At 39.4% G+C, this 20358-nt stretch overlaps 1 protein-coding gene across 1 annotated transcript in view; it reads left to right on the top strand.

The window, feature by feature from the left end:
• LOC102495197 (5-hydroxytryptamine receptor 5B-like) overlaps positions 1–19588 on the top strand; it is a 29921-nt gene extending 10333 nt beyond the window's left edge. The window contains exons 2-6 of the mRNA XM_027768709.1: positions 597–720; positions 3610–3697; positions 13377–13575; positions 15881–15972; positions 18364–19588. Of these exons, the coding sequence (XP_027624510.1) occupies positions 597–720; positions 3610–3697; positions 13377–13575; positions 15881–15972; positions 18364–18699 (839 nt within the window). The 3' untranslated portion in view covers positions 18700–19588. The remainder of the gene's footprint in view (positions 1–596; positions 721–3609; positions 3698–13376; positions 13576–15880; positions 15973–18363) is intronic.
• Positions 19589–20358: the final 770 nt, after the last annotated feature.

Consider the following 20358-nt stretch of genomic DNA (forward strand, 5'->3'; position numbering starts at 1 on the left):
GAAGTGGCTGAGCAAGTCCTCACTCCAAACCCTGAGTGGTGTCCCTGAGTCAGCATTTGCAGGTCTCAGGCCACAGGACATCCAAACAAAAATGTAAAATAATTAAAAATAATACTGTCTCTCTACTTTCCCCCCACCTGCATTTTTCTATACTCTATGTGAAATGAATCTAGTTAAATTTGGATCCTACAAAGTTTCTGGACTGGGACTGCTTTCTGTGGCCACCAGTCTTTATGAAGTCTAAAGTTCTTTGTGGATGAGCCTGTGCACATTCTTCGTCTTTTTCAGAATTCTGTGTCTGGGTCCCAGTGCTGAACTATTACTAGAAAGTGGTTAGCAACAGATCCTGGACAGTGATTAATCCTTTGGGGGAAAAATAAAATTATTGCAACTGGAAAAAGAAAAAAAAATTAACTGAGTAAATGTTTGCTTCCAGGCACTTTTTTGGATGCTTTGTATTCATCCTCTTATTTAATCCTCATAACCCAGTAAAATTGGCATGTATAGTCTCTATGAGTCAGGACAAACTAAGGCACACTGTAGTAACACATAACCCCTAAACCAATAGTTTTAAACTATTGGGGTTATGTATTTAGTATATATTTATATATTTATTGGTGAGAGTTTATTTCACTCTCACCTAAAGCTCAATGTGGAGCTGGAACTAAAGTTCAATGTGGAGCTGGAACTAAAGTTCAATGTGGAGCTGGTGGCCTTCCTGTATAGCTCTCCTCTAGGTGATTCATGGATTTGGGTCACTTGTCATTTTTTACTTACGCTGCCTTGATGGTTATGCTGTCTTTGTGGGAGCAGAAAAAGCATGCAGACCAGAGATGAACTGTCTTACCTTGAAATGGACACATGTTACTTCTGATCACAGTCATTTGCCAGCCATTGGCTGTGAATTCGAGGGAAGCCTGCAGATATTTTGGGAACACTGGCTTTGCCACGCAGGCCTCATTTTACAGATGAGGAAACTAGGTACCACAAAGCAAGTTCATCAAAACCAGTCATCAGGTGCAGAAGCTGAAGTCTGTACCAGATCCAAAGTCACTGTTCTTCTCACTACTTTTTAATTACTTCATACTGTTTTCAAGAAACCAACTGTCCCTCTGCTCACAGGTGCCTCACCTCCCGAGCAGTGAGGCAGTCATATCCTAGTCAAGATGAGTACTAGGGGACAAGGTCTCGTATTCTCTTCTTTCCAGGACAGCTCAACACAGTTGGGCACAGAGGCACTGCCAGGCTCCTTCAGGAGACAGGCTTAATCCTCCCTTTCAGCCTCATATGCTAAGTCACTGAGCACCATGTGTACAGTGTAATCCGGCTCTCCACCTCCAAGCCAACCCCCTGGGTTATGATTGTTTCCTATCACCCTGTGACCTTTACTGATTAGAAGAAGAAGAAAGCAATGTGAGTAGAGATCACTTCTTTGACTTTCATTTATTTTATTTTATTTTTTAAAATTTAGTTATTTATTTATTAGACATTTTTTTGTGATGGGATGTGTGTGCTTGTCAGAGACAGAGACAGAAAGTTGAGAAATCAGCCCCCCATGGGGGATGGCCATGCTGCAATCCTTTTTTTCTCTATCCTCTTCTGGAGATTTTTTAGGTTTATATGCACATGTGCCCAGCATACGTTTTAAGCCTTCAGGTCTGGGACTCGAATCACAGTTTTCTACATGGGAGTCCAGCAACATGACTGTTATGCTATCTGCTGGTCCCAATTTATTATTATTATTTTTTTAGAGAGATTATTTGCTATAGGGCACATGCACTCACTGGAGAAACAGAGAGACAGCGAGAAATCATGCACCCCTCCCCCCAGAGGATAACCATGCCACAATCCCTTCTCCTCCATTCTCCTCTCAGGATTCTGGGCACTCACACACATGCACCCAGCACGAGTTTTCAGCCTCCACATCTGGGACTTAAACCACTGTTGGCGATGTGGGAGTCCAGTGATGTAACCATGATGCCAACTCCAGGTATCCATTTATTTGATTTTTATTGTTAGAAGATGGGTGTGATCACCAGAGAGAGAGAGGGAGCGAAAGGAGAGAAAAAGGAATTGCCACCCAGTAGGAGGTGGTCATGTCACAATCCTTTTCCTTCCATTCCCTCCCTCTTCCTATTATGACTTTGGATATGCCCACAAACATACCTGGATGTTTTTAAGTGGCCTGGCTGGTATTTGAATGGTGGTTAGCCATGTGAGGTCTGGTTCCCTTAACCACTATAGTATGAGCCAGGCCTCTCTGACTTTAATATGTGGTGGCAAAAGTTGTTTGTTTTTGTTCTCAGTTGCTTGATTTCTGAGTACTAGTTGATACAGGAGGGACTAGTTATCCATCAAGCACAGCAGGTATGCTCCACACGAGCACAATTCTTCCAGGAACTCAGGGAATATTTTAATATCTTTTAAAATTAGAAGAAAAACAAATACAATAATAATAATGAATGCAGCCTTGTTCATATTCGTTTTTGTGGCAATAAAGTCATAAAATATAATTGTAAATACTTTTAAATAAAGGAAGGGGTCCATGGAGGCAAAGATGACTAGAGCCCATGACAGTCACAAAGCGGCCTTGGTTGATGCCCTTCACTTGTTCACTCAGTCAGTGAACACACACTAGGAGTACTGCGCACAGTAAATAAGAGCTTGGGGTTTGGAAACGAGTCCTGGGTTTCAAGTCTTTGTGTGTGTCTTAATAGCGCTTTAGCCACGTATTTAATTCTGCATTTGCCCGAATGTGGAAATATGACCATCTGTCTCATCATATTCTGTGAAGAGTAAATGAGATAGTAATACATATGGAGTATGTAAAATAGTACACCATAAATTATAGCTGCTGTATTATTTTCATCATTATTTTTCTATTCCTCTTATAAATAATCATTATTTTATTTCCCTTACTGCTATTACTTACCATCAAATGTATCCATAAGCAGGTTAGTTAGTTATTGCTTATGTAACAAATTATTCCAACATCTAGTGGCTTAAAACAGCAAACATGTACAGTTTCTGTTCATCTGGCACTGGGACTGGCTTAGCTGCGTAGTTCTGTCCTGAGGTCTCTTAATAAGCAGTGGTCAAGGCTAGACTGGAGTTGGAGACTTTGTTCCAAGTTGGCTTATCTGTATGCCTGTTGGTAGGAGACCTCAGTTCCTGCCGGAAAGACATCCCTGGGCCAACTGATAGCATGGTGGTTAAGGCAGCTGGATCATACGTGGCCAACTGTGTGTTTTAAGACCCAGACCCAGCAGTTAGAAAAATGTGCTGGGAATGATTGTGTGCATGCCCAAAATCCTGAAAGGAGAAATGGGGGAGAAGGGGTTGATTGCTGTGTGGCTATCCCCCATGGGGAGTGTTTTCTTACTTTGTCTCTCTCCTGTGAGTGTACACACCTTCTGGCAAATTAAGGGAAAAAACCAAAATGAACAAAACAAGCAAAAAAAAAATTTCATGGGGCTAGTTGAACGTTATCACGCGTGACGGCTGGCCTTCCCCAGATTAAGCAATCCAAGGGAACAAACCAGGAAACACAATGCCTTTTATGACTGGCTTGGAAGTCGCATGTGATTACTTCTGTATTCTATTCATTAGAAGTGAGTTGCTAAGTCCAACCACACTTGAAGGGGAACGGGGCTCCAATTTTGAGATAATTGCCATTCAACTTGTGGACATGTTGAAGGTGATATTCAAAATTATTTCAATTACATGGGCCCCCCTATGTATCTGGTAATATGGCAGCCTCTGCAATTTCAAAGAATAAGTAAATGAGTTCCTGCTTTCAAGGGATTAATTTTAGTAGACTATACTTACAGAACTGTAAGTGCAATAAAATTTATAGGTGCTCTGCTAGAAATCTCTCTAGAGAATAATGGTGTCCTAAAAGATTAAAAAGTATATGAGAAAGCACTTTGTGAAGGCAAATTAAATGCATAGTATTGAACTATAGGGTTTATGTCAAATTGAAACTTGGTTTTAGATAATGCTGTATTTCTGAAGTTTGACTCTTTAAACCAATCCTCCACGTACCTGTTGCCATAAAGTTTGTGTATCATAAGCCCTGAACAGACTAAAAATCTGTTCAGGGCCATTTATGTTTTGTTTGTATATTTACCTATATTTATTGTTTTAATTTTCATTTGACAACTTAATTATGTGTGTGTGCATAGGGCACAATGTGATATTTTGGACTATGTGTACATTGTGGAATAATTACACCAAACTAACATATCTGTCACCTCACATATTTATCTTTTCTTTGGTATGGTGAGAACATTTAAATACTTTCTTTCAGCAATTTGGAAATACACAATGCATTATTATTAACTATGGCCACCTTGCTGTGCAATAGATCTTGAAAACTTATTGTTTCTGTCTAATTGGAAGTTTATACTTTGGGTCAACATCTCCACATTCCCCACAACTCACCTGTAGTCCCTGGTAACCACCATTCTGCTCCTTCCTTCTGTACATTTGGCATTTTTGAGTTCTACATGTAAGTGTGTTTGTCTTTCTGTGACTGGCTTATTTCATTTTTCTCTTTGACATATTGATTTCAATCTTTTGGAATATATACCCAGAAGTGAGATACTGGAGCATATAGTAGTTCTATTTTTAGGTTTTTTCTTTGTTTGTTTGTTTTTGTTTTTAGACAGGGTCTTTCTGTGTTACAGAACTCCCAGGTGAAACTACAGGTACATGCCACCAGGCTCACTTTTTTTTTTTTTTTATTCTTTGTAATTGCCATATAATGATCATATGGATTCATGGGGTACAATGTGTTTTATTTTCAGTAAAAGAATACAATATGTAGTGATTAAGTCAGAGTAATTAGTGGATTCATCATCCTAACCACTTGACATTACTTTGTGTTGGAAACATTCAAAATCCTCTTTTTTTAGCTACTTTGATCTGTACAGTAAATTGTTAACTCTCTTCACTCTATTGTACTTTTTAAATTAAATTTATTTATTTTATATTCATTCAGTGAACATCATCACAGCATACAAAATTCAATTTTGTACTTTATAACACTAAAAATTGTTCCTCTTATCTATTGTAATTTGTTACTTTAACCAACATTCCTCTATTCCTCCCCCACTTCCCACCATCTAGTACTCACTCTTAAAAGCTCTACTTCTATAAGACCATCCTTTTGTTCCTGCTTATGAGTGAGAACATGTGCTATTTCTCCTTCAGTATCTGGGTTGCTTTACTTAATATAATGTCCTCCAGGCTTGTCCATGTTACTTCAAATGACAGGATTTCATCTTTTTAATGACGAAGTATTTCATGGTGTGTGTGTGTGTGTGTGTGTGTGTGTGTGTGTGTGTGTGTGTGTGGCATTATCTGTTCATTTGTTGATGGAAATTTAGGCTGGTTCCGTATCTAAGCTAGTATGGATAATACTGCAATAAACATTGGAATGCAGATAGCTACGACATACTGATTTCCCTTCCTTTGGCTATATGCCTAGTAGTGAGATTGCTGGATCAGTTCCATTATCAGTTTTTTGAGGAAACTCCATACTGTTTTCCATAATGACTGTACTAATTTATATTTCAGCCAACAGTGTAAAACAGTTCTCCATACTGTGTATCCTCACAAGCATTTTTTTTTCTGTGCTCTTTGGTAATAGCTATTCTAACTGTGGTTAGGTGATACATCATTGTATTGATAGTTTGATTTGCATTTCCCTAATGATTAGTGATATTCTATTTTTTCATATACTTTTTGACCATTTGTATGTCTCCTTTTGAGAACTATTTAGAACTATTTATTCAGATGATGTGTCCACTTTTTAATCAGATATTCATTTTTCTACTGGTGACTTGATTTTGGGGTTATTCTAGATATTAGCCTCTTGTTAGATATATAATTTGCAAGTATTTTGTCCCATTCTTTGGTTTGTCTCTTCACTCTTTCAATAGTTTCCTTTGCTGTGCAGAAGATTCTTTGTTTAATATAATTTAATTTGTCTGTTGTTTCTTTTGTTGCCTGTGATTTTTGAAGTTTATTTAAAAACTATTTGTTGCAAAGTGTTTTCCTTATATTTTTTTTCTTAAAGTTTCATAGTTTCAGGTTTTATGTTTAAATCTTTAATTCATTTTGAGTTGATGTTTGTATACGGTGAGAAATATTATTTAGCTTCATTCTTCTACATATAGATGTCTAGTTTTCGTTGCACCATTTGTTGAAAAGCCTATCTTTACCCCAGTAAATTTTCTTGGCCCCTTTGTTGAAAATCAGCTGGCTGTATGTATGTGAATTTATTTCTGAGATCTCTGTTATGTTCTATTGGTCTACGTGTCTGCTTTTTGCTAGTATGTGCTGTTTGGGTTACTATAGCTTTTGTAGTACCTTTTGAAGCCCAATAGTCTGATGCCTTCAGCTTCATTATTTTCGCTCAGGACTGCTTTGGCTTACCACATCTGGTTTTTTTTAAGACACAATCTTGCTATAATACCTAGGCCAGCCTCAAGCTCATGGTTCTCCTGACTTAGCCTCCCCAAATCACTGAGATAACAGGTGTGCACCACTATACCTAGCCTATACCTTTAGATTGGACTAAGAACTGACCTATTCCTCCCATGGTCCCAGAACACAGCATCATAGCGACTTTTAAGACTATGGCTAGTTCTTTTTTTTTTTTTTTTCCCTTGAGGAGCTCCCATGCTATTATCTATAATGGCTGTACTAATTTATAGTTTCACCAATAGTGTGCAAGGGTTCCTTTCCTTCTCATTTTTATCAATACTTATCATCTTTCATCTTCTTGATAATCACTATTCTAAGAGTTGTGAGGTGATAGATGTCTCATTGTGATTTTAATATAAATTTCCCTGGTAATTAGTCATGCTGAACATTTTTTCTTAAACCTGTTAACCATGTCTATTTCCTTTTTTTTTTTTTTTCCTTTTTAGACATTTTCGCTATAGGGCATGTGTGCTCGCTGGAGAAACAGAGAGACAGAAAGCGATAAATCACCCCCTGGGGGGAAGATCATGCTGCAATCCATTCTCCTCTTGGGATTTTGGGCACGCACACACACACAAGTTTCAAGCCTCCATGTCCTGGACTCAAACTGTGGTCGGTCATGTGGGAGTCCAGGGATGTAATCATTATGCCATCTGCTGGTGCCTGTATGTCCTCTTTTAAGGAATGTTTACTTAAGTCCTTTACTTATTTTTAAACCAAGTTATTTGTTTTCTCACTAACAAGTAAGTTTCTTACATCTTTTGGACAATTATCAGTTATATTCTTTACAAATATTCTTCCCACTTTGTACGTTATTAATTCACTCTATTGTTTATTGTGCAGAGCATTAGTTTAATGCAATTGTATTTGTCTATTTTTGCTTTTATTGACTGTGCTTTGGGAACATAGCTCGAAAAATTATTGCCCAAACCAATATTGTGGAGTCTTCCCCTTATGTTGTCATCTAGTAGTTTTACAATTTCAGGTCTTACAGTAAATCTTAAATTCATTTTGAGTTGAATTTTGTATATGGTATGAGATATAATCTAATTTCATTCTTCTGCATTTGGATACATAGTTTTCTCAACAGCATTTACTGAAGAGACTATCCTTTCCCCATTATGTGTTTATGGCACATATATCGAAAAGCAGTTGACCATAAAATGTGGGTTATTTCTAGGCTCTCTACCATTTTCTATCTGTTGTTTGTTTTTAGCTTTTTCTATAAGGCACCTTGCACTTGCAAGAGAGAGACAGACTAAGAGACAAAGAGAGAGAAAAAATGAGAAGTCACTTCCCAGGGGGCAATTACCATACCATAATCCCTTTTCCTCCTCTTGGGGTTTTGGGCACATACACAAATGCACCTGGTGTGTTTTTCAAGCCACCAGGTCTGGGACTTGAACCACAAAGTCAGCCATGTGGGATCCAGCCACCTTAGCCATCATGTCACCAGCTAGCCCAATGTATGTTTTTATGCCAATATCATGCTGTTTCATTTACGATAGCCTTGTAGTGTGTTTCAAAGTCAGGTAGTGATGCCTCTACCTTCGTTCTTTTTGTTGAAAATTGCTTTGATTATTTGGGGTCTTTTATGGATTTTAGAATCATTTTTTCTATTTTTGTGAAAGATTACATTAGAATTATGGTAGGGATTAGATGACATTTTGATGAGGATCACAATGAATCTGTAGATTGCTTTGGGTAGTATAGACATTTTAACACTATTCTTCCAGTCCATGAACACAAAGTATATTCCTATGTATTTTTGTCTTTAATTTTTTCATCAATGTTTTATAATTTTCAGTGTATAGCTCTCTACATCCTTGATTAAATTTATTTCTAATTATTTTTTGATGCTACTGTACATGGGATTATTTTTAATGTTTTGTTCCAGATAACTTGCTGTTAGTATATAGAAACACTACTTATTTTTGTGTGTTAATTTTGTGTCTTACTACTTCACTGAATTCATTCATCAGTTCTAACAGTTTTTTGTAAAGTTTTTTTTTAAGACTTCATTTTTTTCATTCTCTTCCTCCTCCCAATTTTCAAAGGGCACATGGCTTGTATCCATGCTAGAGAGAAACAGGCAGAGAGAGAGGCAGTGAGAAAGTGAGAAAGGAAGAAAGTACTGCCAATGTGGCATGGTCACACCACAATTCCTTCTCCATTTCTTCATCCTGTTGGGATTTTGGGCATGTACACACCATCGCCTGGCATGTTTCTCAGCCACTGGGGTCAGGATTTGAACTGCATGGTTACTCATGTGGGATCCAGCTTCTGTAATCACCAGGCCATTGGGCTCTATCCTTCTATGCCTAATTTGTTGACAGTTTTTAATAATAAACATATGTTGAACTTTTTGAAATGATTTTTGTACATCTACTGAGAGGATTATACAGTTTTTGTTAATGCGGTATATCACATTTATTGATTTATGTATGAGGAAACCATTTTTGCACCCTAGGGATAAATCACACTTGATCATGGTGAATGTTCATTTTAATGTGTTGTTGAATTTGGTTTATTATTTATTATTATTATTGGGGTCAGCAAGTGGGGTGGTGGTTAAGGGTGCTGGATCATGCTATTTTGTTGAGGAGGCCAGTGGTAGTGTGGTGGTTAGGGTGCTGGATTCCACATGGCTGACGATGTGGGTCAACTCCCAGACTCGGTGGCTTGAGAAACATGCTGTGTGCATGTCTGTTCATGCCCAAAAATCCCTAAAGGAGGAAGAGAAGGAGAAGGAACTGTGGTATGGCCATTCCCCCAGGGAGTGTTTTCTCGCTTTCTCTGTCTTTCTTTCCCTCTCTCTGTCTCTCTCTCAGGCAAGCATGCATGCCTGCTAGCAAAATTTTATGTTTAAAGTACGTTGTCAAGGACTTTAGCACCTGTGTTCATCAGGGACATGGGTCTGTAGCTTTCTTTTCTTTTAGGATTTTCGTCTGAGCCTTACATGGTTTTGTTGCTTGTCCAATGCTTATGTGTCATCTGGACCACCCTACCAACTAAGCAACTGGGTTTGTAGATAGACCTGCATGTGGGATCTGGGTTCAACCTGAACTTATCTTTGAGAAGAAGGTGGAAGAAAATCAGTGCTATTGATTCCCCCTACTAAAAATCTGAGGCTCAGACTCATTTCTATGCCAGACTTATGGTCTGAATCTTCCTTTTTTTTTTTTTTTAATTTCAGTTTTATTTGCTATAGGGAACATGCATTTGCTGGAGAGAGACAGAGAGGGAAAGAAAGTGAGAAATCACTCCTGGGGGAGGATGACCATTCCATATTCCCCTTTCCATTCTCCTCTTGAGATTTTGAACTTGTGTGTGCATGTATCAGGTATGTTTTTTCAGGCTACCACATCCAAGACTTGAACCATGCATTTGGCCTGGTAGGGTCCATTGCCATAACCACCATGCCATATGTTGTTCCTGGTTTGATTCTTTTAAGATTGGTACTTACTTGAGAATTTCCCAAAATAACCAACTCTTTTTCATAAAACTTTTCACTTGTTCTCTCTACTTCATTATGTTCATCCTGCCTCTTTTCCTCTATTTTCTTTTCATTTCATTTCATTTCATTTCATTTCATTTCATTTCATTTCATTTCATTTCTCTCTTTCTTTCTTTCTCTCTTTTTTTCTTTGTTTTGTTTTTCCTATAAGGCATGTGCTGTTTCCAAAGAGAAAGCAAGTGAGAACCCCATCACCACCACCACCATCAGGGGGAGATGGCCACACTGTAATCCTTTCTGTGTTTTCCTCCCAGGATTTTGGGCATGCATGTATATACACTGGCATGATTGCTAAGCCACTGGGTCAGGGACTCAAAGTGTGAAGCTAGACATGGAGGATCCAGTGCTTTACCCTACATACCATCTACTCATCCTCTTTTTTCTTTTTTCTTGAATTGTTGGGAAAACATGGAGGAGGAAGAAGAGAAACAAAGGGGGTATAGACAAATATGGCACAGGGCTAACTTCTTCAAATGTGACCTTGTAATAAGCTACTTCTTTTTCTTTAAGAATTATTTTAACTTTATTTATTTATTTATTTTATTTTGACCAGAGAGGAACAGAGTGGGTGGGGGGGAGAGAGAGAGACAGAAAGAGAGAGAGAGAGTGAGTGAGAGTATTAGTTCTGGGATTCGAATAGTGATTGACCATGATCCAGCACCTTTAACCACCACACCTGACCTGATGACTCCAATAAGCTACTTGTTAAGTCCATATTGTTTTGGGAGAAAATTTGGCTTCTCAGTGGAAGAATGAAAGGCAAACTCCATGGTTGTTAACTGGTTGGTTACCAAATTCCTTGAAAATTCAAGAAAGTTTTGAACTTTCCATTCAGAAAGGTAAGCAGCTGCTAGCTTGTCCTATTTGCATATAACATTTCATGAAACTCTTCCCTGGAGGGTGATGTTTACCCTTCTTCCTTTCTGGCTTGCCTGAAGGATGGAAGCCACAGTGCAGCAAAAAGTGGGACTCTCTGGGGTAGGACAGTGGTCCTCAGTCTTGAAGCATGGCCCCTTAAAGGGGCATATCAGAACACTGATGCTAGACAGGACATATGCAAAAGACGAAATGTCCCCTCTATCCTACAGCATCCTTCTCCTGCAAGAAGAATCTGCATGGACTTATAAAGGGAGATTATTTTATTTGGATCAGATGATAATTAGAAATAAAAATACAAATGCACCTAATTTAAATTAACACATTTGATTACATTTTCCTCTTTTGAGCATTAACTGCAGCAGGTCCTTAGCCATGCTAGGGTGACACAGTCCTCAACAAGAACAACAAAATATCTATGTTTTCCAGATACAAGAATTGTAACCATTGTGCCTTGTGTTATACCCAAGAGCTTAGCAAAACTGTACTCTGTTGTGTTTATAATTATACTGCAGAGAAAGTTTATTTTCTTCAAGCCTAGCAGCACTCTGCTTTTGTTTTAACAAAAAGTTGTTTGCTTGGCTTCTTTAGCACAAAAAAAGCAGCTGAGAAAATTTTTTTTTTGTTCTAGGTTGTCAGACAAGCTAGACATCTCTGTTTACTTTGGGGGCTATTTTGATTAGTTAACTCTTTAAACTGCCTTGGAGAAATGAGAATCAATGCTCGGTTATTTCAGTAGATCTTGGCAAAAACAAAGTCCCAGGTATTCTGAACTCTGACCTCTGAGTTCCAGTCAGAAACAGGGCATTCCAGGTAAAATCCAGATTGCCTTCATCTATGATTGGAAAGCTCTCAGTGTCCTCCCCTCTCCTGTAGACACTGCAGGATTTGATTAGCTGCTAGAATTAACGGGCCCTCTGGGAGCAGCCTTGTGAAATCTTGTCATAGCAGATATCTCACCCATGTTTTCACCGAACAAATGACTGGGTCCCATAGTATTTAAGAACCATCCTTCTTCATTCTGCTTTCCTGTTCTATTTCTTCTTATTGGGATAGTCCTTCTAAAATGACCACATGAGAAGATAGCAAATGTCTGCAGACTCTTTCTGGGGCAGCTGGAGATTCTTTTACAGGAGAAGTAGGAGACCTTAAGCTGACATTTATTGAGGTCCTATCCTATATTACTATCTCACTGTAATCCTCATAATAATCCCACAAGATAGGTAAAATTCTTCCTAGCTAGAGACGTAGAAATGGAGACTCGCAGCTAATCCCTATCTTACTCTGGGCCTTGACTTCCTCCCTCCTTCCATATATGGTCACTGTTACAACTGAGTATGGCAGGGCACAGAACCATCTAGCTACATGCTAGACACATGTCAAGAACTGTGATGGAGCTGAGATTAAAAAACAAAAAACAAACAAACAAACAAGAAAGAAACAAAAAACAACTCCATATGCATGCAAAAAGTCAACCTGCCACAGTTTGCTAGCTGCTCACAGAAGACACAAGACTCTTGGGTTGGAATGAAAGACTTTATTACACAGTATGAGCTTTGTGCTTGCATCAGTTCCCCATTTCCTTAAAGTTACACAGGACACAGATGGCCCCAATGGATTTGCATCACAGCAGAGAAACTTCCAGATTTGAGAACTAAAACTTTTTTGTCTGGTGCTGAATAGTAAACAAATCTGCCTTTTGCTCTTATTTTATTTATATTATAATATTATATTATATTATCATAAAGAAGTCTACATCTTTTTATAATGGCTTTCAAGCAAACCTGTCCTCTTTTCCACTGTGGGACAATATTTCTACCTTCCAAAAGTGCTATGCTAACATCCTAGTCAAAAACAAAAACTGTATCTTTTCTTGTATCATGTGCAGGAACTCAAGACACACACAAAAGAATAGTCTCCCCCCAACATTTATTTAGTCAGTAAATGTTTATTGACTGTTCCCTATGGCATACACCATGAACTGGAGAGTCATCAGTGATCAGGACACATGGTCCCTGTCCTCCTGGAGTATGGGTGAAGACACTGTATCCTGAATGACAACTCAGAATCCATGTCTTGATGTCAGAATACTCATGGGAACAGTGACACAGAATATGGAGGGAAGTAGCAGAAGACACAGAATGTGAAGGTGGTCCCAGGAAAGAGTCCCAGGTTTGCAGAAGTCCATTATCTGGAAATCCTCCCACCATTTTAGCTTCGGCTATCCCAATCCAGGTGAGAGAGGACAAGTGAACATGCTGTAGACACATCAAGTGCCCCACAGCTGTGCAGTCACCCTGATAGCTGCTTCAGTTGTGTCTAGGAGAGAAGCTAGATGCAATCACCATCTGGGAGGCTCCTGCCTCTGTACATTGGGAGGCATCTGTGGCCATTACTGGCAGCATTCAAAGAAGGAAAAGCAAAGCAGATGCAGACCACTCTGTGAAACAATAAGCCACTAATAAGTAGAAGTTTCCTGGGCTTCTACCAGCACCAGAAGCTGTTGCCAGGCAGTGTCCTGGGAAGACAGTCCTTGCCTTCGTTCAGCTTGGCCCGGAGGGAGCTAGACATCACACACATCACTTCAAAAAAGGAAAACGTGGCACCAAACCAAGGAGCCATCATTGAATTTAGAGGATTAGGGTGGGTCACTCTCAAAGGGCTGGTGGTCTTTAAGTTGAAACCCAAAAGTAAATAAAAGTTAACCAAAGAAAGGAGATGAAAGGTGTGAAGAATGTGCCAGAGATTTCTTAAGTAGCAGCTGATGATTAGCACAAAGTTGATGTACAGTTTGTTTTCCTTTTTCAAAAGCAAGGCAATGCAGAATCATAATTTAAACGGAATCAGGTTACCGACATCATTGTACAGTTTCTTGCAATAGCACTGCTTAAGTGCTGTCCCTCCAGCGGCAAACTGTGAGATGCAGGACTGGATTTGTTCCATTTGCTGTTTTGGTCCTAGCCCCATACCTACTCTGTGCATATGGAATGGTGAATGTATGCACGGAGGGCACTAAACATGCATTCCTAGTTCGTCTCTGTGACGGTCTTGGCAGGGAAGGAGACTCATCACAGACAGGGAAACAGACTGGAGAGGCAGAGGAGCTTTCCTGGTGGAGCTGAGACTCAGTTCTGCCTCATCTCCTGTTTATATCACATTATTTGACATTGTGTGACCATCATTCTCTCTTCCTCAAGCGTGTTCAGGCCTTATTTTAACCTAATTTCAGTAACTTTCACCTAGTATTTTTTGATAGATTATGATGTGAACACTCTGGAATGATGGTGAAGAGGAGTTGGGAAATACTAGGGTAACGTTATGTTGCTTTAATCATACTGATTGAGAGGGAGGTTCTTCACAAAGTTCATGGAAAATGCATATTATGAAACACTGCATGGGTTTAAAAAATTTTGCACCAAAATAAACTCTCTTCCTTTTTCTTTTTAAAAGGTTTTTGCTATAGCACATATGCGCTAGCTGGTGAAAGTTGGACGGAGACAGAGTGGGAAAGTGAGAAATCGTTCCCCCAGGGGAGATGGCTCCACCACAATCTCTTCTCCATTTTCCTCTTGGGATTTAGGGCATGCACCCAAACACACCTAGCATGTTTTTCTAACTGCTCACTCTAGGATTTGAACTGCAGTCAGTCATATGGGACTCCAGCGCCTTAACTACCACACCACCTGCTGGCCCTAAGCTCATACTTTAATTCCATTTTTCCACAAACTATTTGAAGCCCCTTAATATGTTTTTACTTACTTAAATTAATAAACTTTGTTCTTTTTTTTTTTTTTTTTTTGAGAGGTTTTCGCTATAGGGCGTATGCACTCGCCAGACAGACAGAGAGAGACAGAGAGACAGAAAGCGAGAAATCACCCCCCAGAGGGGATGGTCACGCCGCAATCCCTTCTCCTCCAGTCTCCTCTCGGGACCTTGGGCACACATGCACATGCGCCCGGCGTGAGTTCTAAGCCACCGGATCCGGGACGTGAACCGCGGTCGACTACGTGGGAGTCCAGCGACATAGCCATTACACTAACTTCTGGTTCCCATAAACTTCATTCTTTTAGAGCAGTTTCAGGTTCACAGCAAAGCCTATTGGCAAGTATAGAGATTTGCATTCACTTGCCTGCTTCTAAACATGCACAATCTCCGTCATGATCAACAACCTCACCCTAGCAGTATGTTTGTTAAAATGTGATAAGTGTATGTGAACAATAATTTTTACTCAAAGTTTATAGTTTACATTAAGGTTTACTAACTGTGTTGGGTTTGGATAGATGTGTAGCATGTGCCTGCCACTGTAGTATCATACAGAATAGTTTCATTGCCAGAAATACCCTTTTTGCTCTGCATATTAGTCTCAACCTCCAGCAACCACTGACTTTTTACTGTCTCCATAGTTTTGCCTTTTCTAGAATGTCACACACATTTGGAATCATATCATATATACCATTTTCAGATTGACTTTCATTTAGTAATTTGCATCTAAGTTTTCTCCATATCTTTGCAACTTGATAGCTCTATTGAAGGCTGAATAATATTCCATTTATTAGGGTGTACCACAGTATTGGTTTTTTTTAAATTTATTTTTATTTATTCATTCACTTATTTTTTAGTCTGACCAGAGAAAGACACATAAAGAGAGCAAAAGTGAGAAAGCAAACCACTAGGTCTGGGGCTTCAACTGTGGTCGGCCAAGTGGGAGTGTCCATTGCCTTAACCACCACACCACCCACTGCTTCCCCACAGTGTTTATCCATTCACCTCCTCTACAGAAAGACATCTTGGTTGCTTCTAAGTTTTGGCAATTGTTAATAAAGCTGCTTTAAAGACCCCTGTGCATGTTTTTGTGTGGGTATATATAAGTTTTCAACTCCTTTGGGTAAATACAAAGAAGGGTGATTTTTGGATCAAATGATAAGAGTATGTTTAGTTTGTAAAAGTCCATCAAACAGATTTCCAAGTGACTATACCAATTTCCATTCCCATCAGCAATGGCCGAGAGTTCCTGCTGCTCCACATCCTTTCCAGTATTTGGTATTGTCATTGTTCCAGATTCTGATCATTCTCATAGGTGTGTAGTGGTATCTCATTGTTGTTTTAATTTTAATTTCCCTGACAACATATGATGTAGAGCATCTTTTCATATGCCATCTGTATTTTTTTGTCTTGACGTGTCTAAGTTTTTGGCCCATTTAAAAAAACAGTTTGTGTTTTTATTGTTGCTGTAAGAGATCTTTGTATATTTTGGTAATAGTCCTTTATTAGATACATATTTTGCAAATATTTTTTGAAGAAGACTGTGACTTGTCTTTTAATCCTATTGGCAGCATCTTTCATAAAGCAGGAATTTTTAATTTTAATGAAGTCCAGACTATCAATTCTTTCTTTATAATAATCTTGCTTTTACTGTTGCATCTAAAAAGACATTACCAAACCCAAAGTCATCTAAATTTTTTCCTGTGTTATGTTCTAGGAGTTTCATAGTTTGTGTTTTACATCTATGTAATTTTGTTGTAATTTTTCTATAGGGTGCATGTACTCACTGGAGAAACAGAGACAAACAGAGGAAGTGAGGAAGCACCCCTTTTTCCCCAAGGAATGTGCCATGCCACAATCCCTTCTCCATTCTCCTCTTGGGATTTTTGTGCATGCAGAATACACTCCTGGTGTGGTTTTCAAGTCACCAGGTCTAAGATTTGAACCACACAGTCAGTAATGTGGGATCCAGCTGCCTTAACCACCATGCCACTATTGCCCCACATCTATGTAAAATAATTCTTGTGGAGGGTTTGAGTTCTACATCTAGATTAATTTTCTTTTCCTGTGGATGTTTAGTATCAGCATCATTTGTTGAAAAGACCATCTTTAATACATTGTATTGTTTTGGATTTTTGCCACAGGGCACATGTGGTTGCCAGAGAGAAGAAGAGACAGACAGAGACACAGAAGGGAAAGTGAGAAGTCACTCCTGAAGGGGGATGGCCACATTGCAATTCCTTATTCATTCTTCTCCTGGAATCTTGGGCACACATACACATGCACTTAGTGTGATTTTCAAGCTACCAGGTCAGGGACTTGAACCGTGACCAGCCATGTGAGAGTCCAGCAACGTAACACTATGCCATCTGCTGGCCTCATTGTTTTGGTTTCTTTATCAAAGATTAGTTAACAACATTATGTGGGTCTATTTCTGAACTCTCTCTTCTGTTTCATTTATCTTTCGTCTATTTTTTCACCAGTATCACACTGGTGATTAATTATTGTAACTTTAGTAGAGTAGTATAAACCCTACAATTTTGTTCTTCTTTAATATTGTGTTGCTATTCTGTGTCTTTTGTGTCCCTACACAAACTTCAGAGTCAGTTTGTTGATACCCACAAAATATTGGGTTGTCAGAAAAGTCATGCCATTTTTTTCCATGCAAAAATGCATCATGGCTTTCCTGATTACCCAAAACTTGCTAGGATTTTGATCAGGACAGCGATGAATCTGTAGATTAAGTTGAAAAGAACTGATATCTTGACAATAATGAGTTTTCTTATCCATGAACATGGAATATCTTTCCATTTCCTTAGTTCTTCTTTGATTTGTGTCTTACATAAGTTTTCTTCAGATCTACTGAAGTAGATCTTATATATATTTTGTTAGACTTATAATTAGTACTTCATTATTCAGATGCTAATGTAGATGTGATGTATTGTTTTTAATTTCAAATCTGACTTGTTTATTGTTGACAAATAGGAAATTACTTGATCTTTTTGTATTAACCTTACATCCTAAGACCCTTCTACACCTTACTACAAACAAAATGTTCTGATTTTGGAATGGATCATTTTCCCCTCTCCTTACTGAAAGCATGAGGTGATTTTTCTGTACTATTCATTATGAGGACCCAGAGAGCTCCTGGAGGTTATAAAACTTACATAAATATACACCCTACCTTCTACCTACCTCCATGACTGAGTTCTTCTAGAGAATTATTCCCCCAGAAGGAGAAAGAAATATTTTTTGTCAGGGTATCATGGTATCACAATTCTCTTAACCCAAACACCCACTTATCCAGGATTATAACTATGTGCAAATGTACCCAGAATGCCCAGGTTTGCCGAGGTGCCTAACCTGGACCTCCCATGTGGCCTCCATTCTCCCAAATAGTGCCCCTGCCTGTGTACCACAACTGCTGGGCCCCTCCTGGGGTTTTTAACTTTCAGACCTGTCCACACTGAGCCTCTAACAGTTTGTCAATTAAGTTTGTTTTACTACTCACTGGTTCCTGCAGAGATTTCTGCTTGTGAGTTTTTCTGATATGCTATGATTCTCCGTATTTACCTGTCTCTCTCACTTTTGGAGCAGTATTTATCCCTGTGATCTCACTTCTTTAGCAGATCTGAGAAGAGCTGTTGATTTCGTAGTTCGTTCAGCTTTTTCCTTGTCTGTTTTGTTTTTCAATTCTCTGTTATCTTCATTCCAAGGTGAAAGAAGCACCTCATGAGGCTGAGATGGTGTTCACAGCACGTTGCAGAGGAACAGTGGCCTTCCAAGCAAGCGGAGACTTGTGGCGGGAGCAGAAAGAGAAGCGAGCAGCCATGATGGTGGGGATTCTGATCGGTGTATTTGTGCTGTGCTGGATTCCCTTCTTCCTGACGGAGCTTATCAGCCCCCTCTGCTCCTACAGCCTGCCCCCTATCTGGAAAAGCATATTTCTATGGCTTGGCTACTCCAATTCTTTCTTCAATCCTCTGATTTACACAGCTTTTAACAAGAACTATAATAATGCCTTCAAGAGTCTCTTTATGAAGCAGAGATAAACGCAGTGGTTGGACAGACATATGGATAGAATTGTGAGGAGGGACACAACTTGCATGTCTGTCTAATCTAGGATACTTCTCTCTGTAGCTGAGTACTGCTGATGTTCTGAGAGTGGTACTATTGGCCATAGACAGCAAAACAGCAGTGCCATAGGTTCTCAAGAAAGACAATATGTAGCAAATATGCAACTATGTCTTTTCTCACACATGGCAGGCATTGCTAATTGATCATGGCACATTTCTCCACTGAGCAGGAACCTGCCTCAGCATCCTTTTCAGGATGGTACTTTACACAGCTAGTGCTAGCTAAAATTGACATAACGACTGACGCTGGTTTGTTTCCTTTGTCTACTACCATATCCTCAGAGAGGATCTCTTAGCACATGGTCCCAGTGATCTGTTTTATGGCCTAGTCAGGACTGTGAAGAAGCTCTCTCCCTTACCCTTTGTTCACCCAACGGAGTTTATCCTTCTAACCCTCTTACACTTCCCCGACAGGGCACTGTATCCCAATTTATGAGAAGATAAGCTTGCCTGAAGTTCCCTAGATGATTTTTTTTTTCATCAGTGAGAGATGCTTCTGGATGTTTAGACTGCTCTTTAGGCCAATTAAATTGGCATCCATTCCAGTCAATGAGAACTGCTCAGTTTTTCTTTTTAAAAATTTTATGTTTATTTATTTCTTAAATGAGAGAAACACACGGTAACAGAGAGATAGCACTCCCAAGAGGGTCCTGATGTCATGACTCATCTCCAGTTTTTGTCAGCCCCAGATCATGGGCACGCGTGTGCCCAGGTTACTAAGAAGAGTCTCCAGATGCAAACCCAGAACCTTCCTATGCGGGTCTGCCTTGCAGAACTTTGCATTTCAGCACTGTGCTACCATTCTGCCCCCTAGCAGTGCTTTGATTGTTTGTTTGTTTTTGTTTTTTTTTTGTTTTTAGAGGTTTTTGCTATAGGGCGGGTGCGCTTGCTAGAAAGAGGGAAAGTGAGAAATCACCCCTGGGGAGATGCTGCACCGCAATCCCTTCTCCTCCATTCTCCTCTAGGGATCTTGGACAAGCATGCACACGCGCCCAGTGTGAGTTTAAGCCACTGGCTCTGGGACTTGAACCACAGTCAACTACATGGAAGTCCAGCGATATAGCCATTACGTCAACTGCTGGTTCCCTTACCAGGTGGTTCTCTGCATAGTCAGAGTTAAGAACCCCTGATGATATTTTTGTTTTTAATTTTTTTAAAATATTTTTTGCCATAGGGCACATGTACTCACTGGAGAGAGAGAGACACAGAGAGGGAAAATCAAAAATCATCCCCCAGGGGGAATGGCCACACTGCATTCCTTTGTCCTCCATTCTCTTCTCCAGACTTTGGGCACAACATTCACGTACCTGGTGTTATTTTCCATCTGTGGGGTCCAGGAAGTGAACTGCATGGGCCATGTGGGAGCCCAGCATCTTAACCACCATGCCACCTGCTGGCCCCTATTTTTACTTTTTTAGAAAACTTTCATTGAATTATTTCTTCCATAAGTGAGGGAGACAAAGAGAAAGAAAAATAGCAACTTTTAAAAGGGTCTCAAGGTCTTGATCCATCCCCATCTTTGCCAGTCCTAGATCAGGGAGGTCCCCAGATGTGAACCTGGAAACCCCTAACATG

This window comes from Tupaia chinensis, unplaced genomic scaffold, assembly GCF_000334495.1.
Source record: "Tupaia chinensis unplaced genomic scaffold, TupChi_1.0 Scaffold147282_1, whole genome shotgun sequence".
NCBI lineage: Eukaryota > Metazoa > Chordata > Mammalia > Scandentia > Tupaiidae > Tupaia > Tupaia belangeri.